The sequence below is a fragment of the Rhinoderma darwinii genome, chromosome 3 (assembly GCF_050947455.1).
Source record: "Rhinoderma darwinii isolate aRhiDar2 chromosome 3, aRhiDar2.hap1, whole genome shotgun sequence".
In the NCBI taxonomy this organism is placed as follows: Eukaryota; Metazoa; Chordata; class Amphibia; order Anura; family Rhinodermatidae; genus Rhinoderma; species Rhinoderma darwinii.
This window is the reverse complement of record NC_134689.1, coordinates 422,487,995-422,502,975: the sequence shown is the minus strand read 5'-3', so window position 1 is coordinate 422,502,975 and position 14,981 is coordinate 422,487,995. Positions and strand designations below refer to the sequence as shown.

The window sequence follows — 14,981 nt, the reverse complement described above, 5'->3', positions numbered from 1 at the left end:
GATAGATAGATAGATAGATAGATAGATAGATAGATAGATAGATAGACATAGATAATGAGAAAAATATTTTCCGGAAAGAATAGAATATGCACAAAAAAAAGGAAAATACAGATTCCAGAAACATTCCAGGCACTCTTTGGGATAAACAATTATTTCGATTTTTATTTAATCTAAATATATTAAAATATTTATAGAAAAAGAGTTTTGAAAAAAAGAGTGACACTTTTTAAAAAAAATGTACACATAACAATTTGTAAGAGAGCATGTCACCCGGCCAGATTCTACAGCTAATACATATAAACACATAAAACCGTTAGCCCATCTAAATATATATACACTTGTATATGTGGGGAGAGGGATAGACTAATGCAATGAAACAAATAATTCTTTCCACTTGATTCCCAACAATCATACAGCTTCGTTCAGATCAGCATAGTCTGTCCAGTCTCAACAGTAGTTGTGTGTAGAGCCCTTGGTTTCGTTCACACCTGCGGTTTGAGGTATAGATGTTTCCACCGCATGGATCCGCATAATCCGACCATCAACTAATAGTAGTATATCCACACTGTCTGAATATTGTCTGTAGTGGTTTAATACCACGGTTGCCTTCATCCACACCACAATTTAAGCATGCATGTCTTTTCCAGCACAACACAATCTGTCCATTGAGCAAAGCAGTGGTATATAAAGAGTAGTATAGCAGCGCGCAAGATTACCAGGTATATCCATCTGATCCAGGATTGTCATTCCAGCGCGCACATTCCGATGCTGCCAAGAAGAGCTTTCCACATAGGCTGTGGTTGGGGCCAAAAAAGACAAGGGGGAAAGATCTTTATCGTTCTAATCTTTGTCCGGGCCCGGACTAATCCATCTCTTTAAATATAAGGACTTACCAGGTTAGGTAGAGAGTTAGGCGCCATAAGCAAGTGTCCAATGCGCCTCATTATATATAACTAACACAGCAAAACTTCATATAATCATGAAAGACTAAGAGGAGGAGAAGTCATTACGCCACAAATAAAGTAGAAAAATAGCAAAATTTTATTAGGACATACAATACAAAATATTATTACATAAAATTCAAAAACGGATCCAGAACGGGAGGACTGACACCGGAATCGCATACCATTTGACTAATGGAATCATATATAAAGCTCGACATCGCAGTTCATAACATACTACCCCCTGAGGAAGCCATATTGGTGAAACGCGCGTCAGGGCGCAACACTTTCAGGCTGCAGTGCGGGGCCTTACCATGTCCATCTTTATGGGTAAGCCCACCAATATATTCTCCATATCTGATAGAGACCCATTGTGATTCAACATGGGTTATACACATTTGACCCTTTCTCTGGCAATTGTAGTCCCACTTTGACACTCTGGTCCAGGTCTTTTTTATCGCAAATTAACTATGGGCACTAATGTGTTACTTTCTAGTAATGTTGCAAGCAATAGGGCTATTTGAGCTGACTCTTTGTTGCGGTAAATTCCTAATAATTTTGTTTTTCATTACTAGTTCATATTTGTGCAGGCATTATACTAGTCAAACTGTGTTACCTGTGATCTATACTGGACAGTGATACTTTGTCAGGGACTGTGTGTCCATGGTGGGCGCTATATCCCAATTTTCAATGCTCTTGAAGCCACCACACTGCTTCTCCTTTCTTTTATTCGAATCTGTTTTTGAATTTTATGTATTAATATTTTGTATTGTATGTCCTAATAAAATTTTGCTATTTTTCTACTTTATTTGTGGCGTAATGACTTCTCCTCCTCTTAGTCTTTCACTAATCCATCTCTGTCTAGTGCTTCTCAAAGGTTTTAAGAGAGATCAACATAGATGAACGGTCTTCCCAAAAAGTGTGAACGAAGTTCCAAAGTCTAGGTGATATTAAAATCGTATGGTGCTCTTCTCCATGTGGCGTTCCACAAACCTGGGATTGCTTAAGCAGGATTGACATCACTAACTGCCACCTAATTTTGGTTCTTCTGAGGCGTTTCATCCCTAAGAGGTACAACCTCAGACCTATTCCATTACTACAAAGTACATCTTTATAGTGCCTAGATTAAAGGGAACGTATCCCAATTTTTTTTTTTTTTGTATAAACTCTTTTTATTGAAAGTAGACATACATAGCATTTTTAAAACATATTGGTTTTTACATGCTTTCTTGTGTTACATAGTACATTAACACTGTTTATCAGTGAACCATCACATCTTATCAACTCATGCCAATTTACATACTATGTCCGCTGTAAATAATGTGTTTCTTTTCATAACCATGCATGTGTCTACTAGTTTTCAGAACAAATAATTAACAGACATACATACAATAAAAGAACATGTGAACCACTGTGATCGTGTCTCAGATATAAACTGTAAATATCATTTGTTTAAAGACCCAGGTTGTAATGTTATTAAGTGAATAAAGATCTATTTCTTATCTTCTATCTATGTTTACTATTTGTCTCCCTGTGTCCTTTCCATATTTCCAAACTTTATTTCTATAGTTTGTCCCTGTAATTTATCCAGGGCTGCCATATATTTAAGAAAGAGCTTCTATTTTTGTTTTCCCACGCAGCTAGTTCTTCCAACCTGCAGATCTGGTGTACTTTAATCATAAGTTGCGATCTAGTAGGAGAGAATGTCTTTTTCCATTGAGCTGGGATCAGTAACTTTGCTGCAGATATTATATAAGTGGGTAAATTTTTAGTTGAAGGCGAGAAATCTTTAATAGGTAACCAAAGCAACACTAGTTCTTTCGTGAGGTTTATCGAGACCGAGCACACATCCCTAATTAAAGTTTCCACTTCTTTCCAGAAATCTTGAATTTTCGCACAAAACCACCAAATATGTGACATATTACCTACTTCTTTATTACATCTCCAGCATGTGTTCACTGGTAAGACTGATATACTATGTAAGAATTCAGGTGTTCTGTACCAACGTGTGAGTGTTTTATATGAGTTTTCTTGTACTCTCATACATCTCGAAAAACCGTGGGAGTGTCTCATTATAATAGATCTCTCTTTTTCAGAGAATCTGCAGTCAAATTCTTTCTCCCAAGCATACACATAATTCGGGACACTATTTGTCATATTAGTTATTAGTTCTTTATATATTTTGGAAATAGATTTTTTGGGAGTTGTGGGAAACAATGTATAATTTTCTAACCAAGTCGGCTCTGATTTTCTCTCTTTTGCTAACGACTTCAACTTCTGACATGTGTGTGTAAAATCCAGTGTTTGTATATCATTGGGTTGCGGTATGTGTAGTTCTCTGTGTAATTGCTTTAAAGATGGTAGCTCAGTTTGTTCGAAGAGCCTCGCTATTTTTATGGAGTGCAGCTGTGACCATGTCTCTGGAATCCGAGTGCAATTCTTGTCAACTACACATGGTGCTATAGATAGAGGCATCAGAGTTGAGTACATATTCTCCTGTAGATGTAAAGCCGAGGAGGTTTAATTAGTCCCCTAGTCATGTCACTCTGAATCACTGTTCTGGGGGGTAATTGTGACTTTACCCACAGATAAGATACCATGCTATTACCTAATGAATTTCTTTCTATATCAACATGTGGCAGAGATATATTTTTGTTTGTTAACTGTGTCCATCTCCCTAATTGTATAGCTCTATAATAAGTATTTAGATCTGGGAATGACAACCCCCCTTCTCCCCTTCTCCTCATTAATTGTGCGTATGCAATTCTAGGGCGTTTTTTATTCCATAAAAACTCCATGAATAACCTTTTGAATCTAGAAAAGTAATACTTTGGTACATCGATTGGCAAGGATTGTAAAATGTAAAGAATTTGAGGTATGACAAAGGCTTTAATCAGGTTTTTCCTGCCTAGCATTGTCATAAATGGTATTTGCAGTTTTGCCAAAAACTTTTTAATTTTGTAGTATATCGGATTATAATTTCTATCAAACAGCATGTTTGGGTTCGCTGTAATTTTTAAACCTAAATATTTTAGTTCAGACTTTGGCCATTTAAAGGGAGACTGTGTACTGACAGCTAGGAACAAATTATGTGGTAGTGATACATTAAGTGCTTCTGATTTGTCATAATTGATTTTAAAGTTAGATACTTGGCCAAATTCTTCAAAGATCTGTAAAATGTTTGGAAGCGCTTCTAAGGGGTTAGTTATATAAATTAGTAAATCATCAGCAAAGGCAGCTGTTTTATGTTCAAAATTCCCTACTTGAAGTCCTTTGATTTTAGGAGTTTGTCTTATCTTTAATAACAAAGTTTCCATTACCAGTATGAACAAGGTAGGGGATAGGATAAGGAACATCCCTGGCGTGTTCCATTTCCAATAGGGAATGGAGTTGAAAAGACGCCGTTCACTTGTATTCTTGCTGAGGGGTTCTTATATAAGGAGAAAATTGCATCAATGAATTGTTGCGGGAAGCCAAATTTATGTAGAACCGCTTTTAAATAAGGCCAGTCGATCCGGTCAAATGCTTTTTCTGCATCTGTGCCGAGAAGCATTAGCGGAATCTTATGTTGTTTTGCATAGAACAGGGCTTGAATGGTTCTAGTAGTGTTGAACTTCCCCTCTCGTCCAGGCACAAATCCCACTTGTTCCACTCCTATCAGTTTGGCCAGAAAGGAACCTATTCTTGTCGCTAATATTTTTGCCCACCATTTTAAATCCGTATTTAGTAGTGAAATGGGTCTATAGTTACCGCATCTTTCCAGGTCCCTCCCCTCCTTAGGGATTATTGTGATGTTTGCTGCTAATGTTTGCATTGGGAACTGTGTTCCTTGCAAAACATCATTACATACCGACGTGAAATAAGGTAATAGTGTTTGTTTAAATTTTTTAAAGTAGATGATCGGAAGACCGTCTGGTCCAGGGCTTTTCCCATTTGGAATTGAGCTCAGGCTTTTTTCTATTTCCTCTAAAGTGAATGGGGCGATTAACGAGGATTTTTCCTCTTCTGTTAAGGATGGGGTCTCAATTGACTTCAAAAAATTCCCTACCAAATTAGCCCTAGAAACTTCCTTATTTTGTTCACTTGTATCTAGGTTATATAGCTCCTCATAATATTTCCTAAATTCTTGAGCTATTTGGGCTGTCTTCGTGACTTTCTTATTTACGGTGTCTCGAATAGTTGATATAAATGTTTTCCTTCTCTGCTGTTTAATAAGATTTGACATCATTTTATTCCCCTTATCCCCGTGGGCATATGATTTATATTTAAGTAACTGAAGGGATTTCGCTGCTCTTACATTCAATATATTCTTCAATTTTTGTCTGAGGTTCTGTAGTTCTATCTGATTAGCTTTCAATTGCGATTTCTTATGTACTGCTTCTAAGTAGGAGATTTGGTTTAACACTTCGTTTATGAGTTGAGATCTCTGTCTCTTTACTCTCGAGCCCAAGGCTATTAATTCTCCTCTCACAAACGCCTTATGTGTCTCCCATAGTACAGGTCTAGATATGAGAGGGTCATCGTTAAAAGCAAAGAATTCTGTCAATTTACTTTCAATTGAAGCTACATCTGTATTATTTTCTAATAATGTATCGTTTAATCTCCAATTCCACTCCCTGGCAGGTAATTCTGTCAAAGTTATCTTAACGGAAATTGGGGCATGATCGGAAATAGTAATATTCCCAATTGTGGAAGCACATATTTGGGGCAAATATTGTTTAGATAAAAACAAATAATCCAAGCGATGGTACGAATCGTGTGGGTTAGAGTAGAAGGTGTAATCTCTCATTAATGGGTGCTGAAGTCTCCATACATCTATTAATTGGAATTTGTTTAGCATGACTTTAAGACGTCTCAAGTTTCTGTGGGCTACAGGTGAAACTTTTGAAGAGGAATCCATAAGCGGGTCTATAGTCAGGTTAAAGTCTCCCCCTAATACTACTAGACCCTCAAAAAAGGGTTGCAATAATCGCATTACTTTCAGTAGCCACTGCGCCTGTCTCACATTCGGCGCATAGAGGTTTACTAGCGTTACTTTCCTACCGGAAATAGAACCTTTTATGAAGATATATCTACCTAATGGATCCACTTGCGAAGTTTCCAGGGTAAATGGTATAGTATTCCGTATCCCAATTGAAACGCCTCTAGAGGCCGCACTATGAGTGCAATGATACCATTTATCATATGTTTTAGTATGGATTGAAGGGATCTTGTTTGTTTTAAAGTGTGTTTCCTGCAAGAAGACCAAATCGGCATCTTCCCGTCTCATTAAGTTGAATATTTGGCTTCTTTTTTGCGGAATATTCAATCCTTTAACATTAAATGATACTATTTTGCACGAAGCCATCTATTTACCTCATTGTGAGACAGGCGCAGTATTATCCAAGCACGATCACAGTTTAAACTTAACAACTCATATACAAATACATTTTCAAACTCTTCTTCTATATCTTGCTCTTTTTGTCTAGCTGAGCTTAGTGATATGTCAAGACACAGAATGAAACATATTTTAATGACCATATAGAGACAGAACTTCTCCCTGGTCACCATTTGCCTCTCCTCACTAGAACAGTAAGAAAGTAAGGAAAAACAAGAGGGGGGGGTAAGCATAGCGCCACCAGATATAAATTCCCCCTCCAGAATCTTTAGTAGCATATTAAACAATCTTTACGGTAAAGAACAGCTTCTCCTTTGTTTATGCTAAACTGAGTGCAACATCATTTTCTACAGGGATTATTTAGTGCGGCCATTTTACATTTTCTCATCTACTTATATTTACTGTGAAAATTTAACTCTTCATCATACAATGAAATAAAATAGCGTAATCTTGAAATAATATGTAATGAAATAAAATGGATGAGATATAGTTAAAACATATGCTTTACATCACTCACGCATCTTCTAATTTCACCGCTTTCTGTAGTATTGAGAAAAATATATTATCACAAAACGTCCTTCTGTCCAGGTCAAGTGTCTCGAGGCCTGAAGTCGGATGCTTGTTGTTTCTTACTCCTTGGTGACTTCAATCTAGAAGCTCTCTGCCATTCCTCTTGTGTCGGTAGAACCGGAAAATTTGTATCTAGCTGTGCCGGTAGCCAGGACGGGATTTCAATTGGTTGTATTTCCGTCTTCTCCCAGAATTTCGTTAAATCCTCTGGAGCTCGAATGGAAATTTGCCGTCCATCTTTTATGGTTGCTAATCCGAACGGATATAGCCATCTCACAGGTAATTTATTAGCTCTCAATTTATCCGTGACAGGTTTCAAAATTCTCCTCTTTGCAAGGGTACTAGGAGCAAGGTCTTGAAAAAATAATAATTTGGATTCTTCGTACTGAAAATCTCCTTTTTCTCTCGCTGCTTTCAACAAACATGCCGTATCCACAAAACTCAGCAGTCCACAAATTATATCTCTCGGAGGTTCATGCAGCGCAGGTTTTGGTCTAAGAGCTCTATGCACACGCTCTATGACCATTGTAGCGGCTCTTTCTTGCCCCACTAGTTCCACAAAAATTTGATTCGTAACCTGTTGCAGCTCTTCTCCTGTTGTCAGTTCGGAGAGGCCTCTAATTCTTATATTCCGTCTTCTGCTGCGGTTTTCTTGATCCTCTATCATCAGGTGAGTATTATTAATGTGGAGTTGATGTGATGCAAGCGTCGTATTAATCGCAGCACTATGCTCCAAGATGGAGGACTGGGCCTCTTCCAACGCATCTACTCTGTGTCCAATTTGTCTGATGTCGTTTTTTATATCCGCTAATTCTTGCATTATCGGTGAGACCGCCTGTGTCAGGGCTTTCTTAAAATATGATCTCGATAATGTATCTCTACTCCTTGCCGTATCCGAGTATGTTGTCGAACTTTCTCCATCGGAGTCGTCATCTCCGGCCTCTTCTGCTTGGCATTCCAGCGCCATTTTTGCCGGGGCCGTGAGTTTTTTCCTCAGAAATTTATCCATTTCAGGTTGTTGTTTCCCCTGTTTTGTCAGACCAGGAGATTCTTTGTATTTATCTTTAGAGGTTCTCACCATTTTGTCGCTGTTTTATCGCTGTATACCGCTTAAAAGCTGTTGTTTCTGGAGGTGAGGTGAGGAGCCCTTAAGTTAAGCGTCCATCACAATGCGCGGTAACTCCGCCCCCCCCCGTATCCCAAATTTTTGAATAGCAACCTTACAATCGGTCTTTCACAGAATTTTCACAAAAGAAAAAAAACATTTCCTGATAAATACATATATGTTTGCTTTTATATAATACAATTTTAATAAATTCATTTGTATGTTCATAATAATAAAGAGAAATAGTGAATGGAATGAATCGTTACCTTTATAGAGATGGTGCATTTTAAAAAGTGTATGTAATGGGCTTGATTACATTTTTGCTGTTGGGTATTTAATCCGGCAATTTTTATTAATGCTTGAGAAAGGGGGCGGTCCCCCGAAACGCTGCAGTCAGTGTCAATTAACGCCTGTTTTCCTCCAGTAACGTCTCTTCCATGGATTATGGACTTATGGTGAATATTCCATCGTTTTTTTATTGTCAGGTCTTTTGTACCGGATATATAAAAAGGATAAAATATGTTCTATATACGGATTGTGCTGCTTCGTATGTTCATTGATTGATAATGAGGATGGATAGACCTCGTCTGCCCGCACCGATCACAGCAGTGGTGCCTGGAAAAGAATACCTGTGTTTTCCTATTGTTTGTCATGAGTTTGATATCCAGACATCTTTGTCTTTTCCAGCACTCTCCTAATCTATTCCCCACCCACCACATAAACTCCCTTATTCTGCTGTTACCCCAAATGCAGTGCCTGTTGCTGCCCCCTTTAACCCTCCTGCTGTCACTATTTTATTGCACAGTGCCTCCAAATAATGTACTTCAGAACAAAATAATAGTGTCACACAGCAGTGACTACAAATAATAGTGCCACACAAAAAGTGACTTCAAAATAGTAGTGCCACACAGATAGTGGCTCAATAATAATAGTGCCACACAGAAGGTGACTCCAGAATAACAGTGCCACACAGATAGTGACTCCAGAATAATAGTGCCAAACAGCTAGTGACTCCATAATAATAGTGCCACACAGATAGTGACTCCAAAAGAGTAGTGTCAGACAGATAGTGACTCCAAAATAATAGTGCCAGACAGATAGTGACTCTAAAATAATAGTGCCACACAGATAGTGACTCAAAAATAGTAGCGCCACACAGATAGTAACTCCAAAATAATAATGCCAGACAGATAGTGACTCTAAAATAGCAGTGCCAGACAGATAGTGACTCCAAAATAATAGTGGCACATAGATAGTGATTCCAAAATAATAGTGCCTCAGATAATGACCAAGAGATAATCGTGTCACATAGAAAGTGACTCCAAAATAAAAGCACCACACAAATAGAGACTCCAAAATTATAGTGCCACACAGATAGTTATTCCAAAATACTAGTGTCACACAGATAGTGACCTCAAAATAATTGTGCAACACAAATAGTGACTCCCAAATAATAGTTCAACACAACACAGAAAGTAACTCCAAAATAATAGTACCACAGAGATAGTGACTCCAAAATAATAGTGCCAGACAGATAGTGACTCTAAAATAGTAGTGTCAGACAGATGGTGACTCTAAAATAGTAGTGTCAGACAGATAGTGACTCTAAAATAATAGTTGCACACAAATAATGACTTCAAATGATAGTGTCACACACAACGGTCTGCAACAAAATAGTGTCTCACAGTTAGTGGTATCAAAATAATAGCACCACACGTAACTCCAAAATAGTAGTGCCATACAAAAAAGTGACCCCCCAAAATAAAACTGCTACACAGATAGTAACTCTAAAATAATAGTGCCACACAGATAGACACTTCAAGATAATAGCACCATACAGATAATGACTCCAAAATGATGCCACATAGATAGTTACAGCAAAATAATAGTGCCATACAGATAGTGATTCCAAAATAATAGTGCCACACAGATAGTGACTCTAAAATAATAGTGCCACACAAATAGTGGTTACACAATAACAGTACCCCACAGATAGTGCCCTAAAAATAGTGCCACACATATACTAATTCGCGAATGATTGTGCCACACAAACAGTAATTAAAAAATAATTGTTCCTCATAGATAGTCACTCTAAAATATTAGTACCATACAGATAATGAATCCAAAATAATAGTACCACACAGGTAGTGACCTTAAAAAAATAGTACCACACAGATAATTATTCAAAAATATTTGTGCTACAAAGATAGTGACCCAAAATAATAATTCCACACAGATGGTGACCAAAATAATACTGCCAAACAAATAGTAACTTTCAAATTATAGTGCCACACAGATAGTAATTCCCTAAATAATAGTGCCACACAGATAGTAATTCCCTAAATAATAGTGCCACACAGATAGTAATTCCAAAATAATTGTGCCAAACATATAGTAATTAAAAAAAAGTTCCTCACAGATAGTCACTCCAAATTAATAGTACCACCCAGATAATGACTCCAAAATATTAGTACCACCCAGATAATTACTAAAGCGTAGTGCCACACAGAGAGTGACTACAAAATAATAGTGCCACACATATAGTAACTCCAAATTTATAGTGCCACTGTAAAGGATCTGCCAGGCACAACTTCTGTGTATACGCCCATAGATAATCAGTCTGCACCTGAGTCTATGTCTCTGAGACTGACTCCAGCTTCCACCACTCAGGCTGGCAGGCTTAGGAGTGGGAGAGCCTATCGCAGCCTGGCAAGACGGAGCTAGCTCCCGCCCTCTGTCTATTTATACCTGCCTCTCCTGTTCCTCCTTTGCTTGTGATTCTTCTCGTGTGGTTTCCTGGCCCAGCTACAGCTTCTGACTATTTGATCCTGCTCCATACTGACCCTGGCTTACTGACTACTCTCCTGCTCTGCGTTTGGTACCTCGTACACTCCTGGTTTGACTCGGCTCGCTCACCACTCTTGTTGCTCACGGTGTTGCCGTAGGCAACTGCCCCATTTCCCTTAGCTTTGTGTACCCTTGTCTGTTTGTCTCGTGCACTTACTGAGCGTAGGGACCGCCGCCCAGTTGTATTCCGTCGCCTAGGGCGGGTCGTTGCTAGTAGGCAGGGACAGAGTGGCGGGTAGATTAGGGCTCACTTGTCCGTTTCCCTACCCCCATCATTACAGCCACACAGAGGGTAACTCCAGATAATCGTGCCACATAGATAGTGATTGCAAAATAATTGTGCCATGCAGATAGTTACTCCAAAATAATAGTACCACATAGGTAGTGAATCCAAAATAATAATGCTACGTGGATAATGACTCTACAAAAACAGTGCCCCACACATACGTAGTAACCTTAAAATAATAGTGCCAGATATATAGTGATTCCAAAATAATAGTGCCACATGGATAGTCACTCCAACATAATAGTACCACAGATATAATGACTCAAATATAATACTGTCATAAAATAGTGTCACACAGATTCTGAAATCAGAATAATAGAGCAACACAGAGAGTAACTCCAAAATAATAGTGCCACACAAATAGCTACCCCAAAACAAATGTGCCAGACAGATAGTGACTCTAAAATAATAGTGCCACACAGATAGTGACCCCAAAATAATAGTGCCACACAGAAAGTGACCAAATTGATAGTGCCACACAGATAGTGACCAAATTAATAAGGCCAGACAAACAGTGACTCTAAAATAATTGTGCCACACTGATAGTGATTCCAAAATAACAGTGCCACACAACTAGTGCCTACTAGATAATAGTGCCTCACAGATTGTAACCTCAAAATAATAGTCACGCATAAAGTGACTTCAAGATAATAGCACTCAACAGATAGTGACTCCAAAAAATTAGTGCCACGCAGTTACTAACTACAAATACCAGTGCCGCACATAGAGTGACTCTGAATTAATAGTGCCACATAGATAGTTACTCCAAAATAATAGTGCCATAGAGATAGTGAGTCTAAAATAATAGTGCCATGCAGATAGTGACCTTAACCCCTTAATGACCTGCTACATTTTTCCATTTTTGCCTCTCTGCTTTTAACAGCCATAACTGTTTGTTTTTTTCATTGACGTGGCTATAAGTGCCCTTGTTTTATGCGGAATAAATAAAAAGACATTTCTGCACTGTTTTGGGGTAGAAAAAATTCACTGTGTAAAAAATATTAGTTATTTTTACGACGTGGACATAGGAAAAAGCGATTTTTGTCATTTTTTTTGGGGTTTATTTTTGATCCCGTCCACGTATCAAAATAATCTGTTAAATTAATTCTTCTGATTATTTTGGTCATGTAGAGCCCTAATATGTGTAGGTTTTTTAATGTACTCTATGGGCAATAAATTATATTTTTTTCAAAATAATGACCTTTTATTTTTGGGACTATTTTTTATTTATTTATTAATAAAAAATAAATAATCCCAATAAAGGATAACTTTATGTACAACTTTATGTTTTACTTATAATGTATCAGCATACTCCTGTATACTAATACAATACACTAATACATTACACAGGCATTCTGATCAGACAGCCCAGGACAAACTGCATATGGATTCCTTCTTCGATGCCATCACTGGGGTTCTAGTGACGTGATTGAAGAGGGGAGTCTCCTAAAAGGTTAAACAGCTGGGGTCTGAATATTTTCTGCTCCCAGCTGTGTTTAGGAGGCTGCTCTATGTTCAGGAGATGTAAGTTACAGCTCCTGCTTAAAGGATGAGCATTCTCAGGAGCGCTCATCAGCCTCTTCTACAGCGACGTCAAAAGATGTCACCTTAGACTAAGAATATGAACCGCCTGCCGTCAAAAGATGGTGGGCAGTTAATAAGGAGTTAACATAATAGTACCAAACAGATAGTGACCCTAAAATAATAGTGGCACAAAGATAGTGACCCAAAAAATTGTGTCACACAGATAGTGACCAAACCAATTGTACCAGGCAGATGGTGACTCTAATATAATAGTGCCACACAGATAGTGACCGTCAAAATAATAAATCCAGACAGAAAGTGACCCTCAAAATAATAATGCCACACATATAGTGACTCCAAAATAAAAGTACTACCTAGATAGTGATGCCAAAAAATAGTGCTAGACAGATAGTTCCCAAAAATAATAGTGCCACGCAGATACTTACTCCAAAATTATAGTGTCAAAAAGATAGTGACTAAAAAAACATAATGCCACATAGATAGTCACTCCAAAATAATAGTGCCACATAGATGGTGACCTCAAAATAATAGTGCCAAATAAATATAACATGCTGTATGTCTGTCTCCAAACATGAGATCTACATTATTCATCAGATTTACAGGAACAGGAAATATTTTCAGGATATCACTTTTTCTATTTTCATGGTCACTGATTTTTCACATTTTTATCCTATAGAATGTACATTATTTTTTCTATTTGCTTTTTAGGAAACAATAGTAAAGGTCTATCAGGAGTTCTAGTAAGTAATGGAGAGGAACCTTCCACTATAAGCAAGACTCTATCTGAAGGTACGGTGTATGAACTGGAACAATAATACAATGAGAATTTATAAATCTAAAACAAAATAAAAAATATTACTTGTATTTTGTATGTAGGAGATAATGGGGTGTTGTGGAAGAATAAAATATGCAAATAAATACTGTATCTTAAAATAAGAGAATGGGCATAATAAAGATAGATAGACAGACAGACAGACGGATAGATAGATAGATAGATAGATAGATAGATAGATAGATAGATAGATAGATAGATAGATAGATAGATAGATAGATAGATAGATAGATAGATAGATAGATGATAGATAGATAGATAGATAGATAGATAGATAGATAGATAGATAGATAGATAGATAGATAGATAGATAGATAGATAGATAGATAGATAGATAGATAGATAGATAGATAGATAGTAGATATGAGATAGATAGTAGATATGAGATAGATAGTAGATATGAGATAGATAGATAGATAGATAGATAGATAGATAGATAATGAGATAGATAGACAGACAGACAGATAGATAGACAGACAGACAGACGATAGATAGATAGATAGATAGATAGATAGATAGATAGATAGATAGATAGATAGATAGATGATAGTAGATATGAGATAGATAGATAGATAGATAGATAGATAGATAGATAGATAGATAGATAGATAGATAGATAGATAGATAGATAGATAGATAGATAGATAGATAGATAGATAGATATGAGATAGATAGATAGATAGATAGATAGATAGATAGATAGATAGATAGATAGATAGATAGATAGATAGATATCTTAAATTTTTTGCATGCACTGTTTTAACCTTTTTTATTTTGTAATATTTGTCTGTTTTAAAAAAAAAAAAAAAAAAAAGTCCTTTGTTGTTGTTTTTTCTCCGGCAGGAAACTACAGCTCATTGAGAGAAGCTTTGTGGTATGGGAGAATGAAAGAGTCGTGGTTCCGAAGGCCGACCAAGAATCCCCCATTTATAGGTACACCAGAGGGCAATGATGTTTATGAAGTTTTTTTAGCTATTTTCCAATGAATATATCTAAAGCTGCATAAACTGGGAGTTCTTTTGGAGGAAACACAATAATTCATAACCTATGTTTGTAGAAATGACTAGGCCTGCCGATGAGAGGAGCCTTTCAGGGGATCACAGAATTGTCACATGTCCTAATCGAGAACGGTATCTCCACATATTAAGACAGCGGTGTCTGAAAACAAGACCCATATTTAAGCCTCTTGTTTTAATTTGGGACAAAATAAAATCTCACCAGTAGATTATTGGCCCAATTTATGGGTTCACCTTCTCTCTCATTCCTACCTTCAGTCTTAGCCGGCAGATAGAGTCTGGTGCAGTATTTTTATCATTTTGAGGCTCAGGGATAAAGTGCCCCCTTATGTACATAGTGAAATCCCCCCCTGGCCAGCTCAGAATGGCCCAACTCTAAATACGGATTTTTCATCTTTACTTTAAATTCCTCAGGTGAGATGAATAAAGTAATTGATGTCTAAAGAAGGAGCCCCAGAGCAG

General features: G+C 37.3%; 1 protein-coding gene across 2 annotated transcripts in view; it reads left to right on the top strand.

Annotated features, from left to right (window-relative positions):
- LOC142750293 (uncharacterized) overlaps positions 1–14,981 on the top strand; it is a 43,974-nt gene that overhangs the window by 16,181 nt on the left and 12,812 nt on the right. Inside the window, exons 3-5 of one of the 2 annotated variants that reach the window (XM_075859281.1) lie at positions 6,907–7,167; positions 13,380–13,460; positions 14,347–14,436. In XM_075859281.1, coding sequence (XP_075715396.1) covers positions 6,907–7,167; positions 13,380–13,460; positions 14,347–14,436 — 432 coding nt within the window. The remainder of the gene's footprint in view (positions 1–6,906; positions 7,168–13,379; positions 13,461–14,346; positions 14,437–14,981) is intronic. The other variant, XM_075859282.1, reaches the window with a different exon arrangement.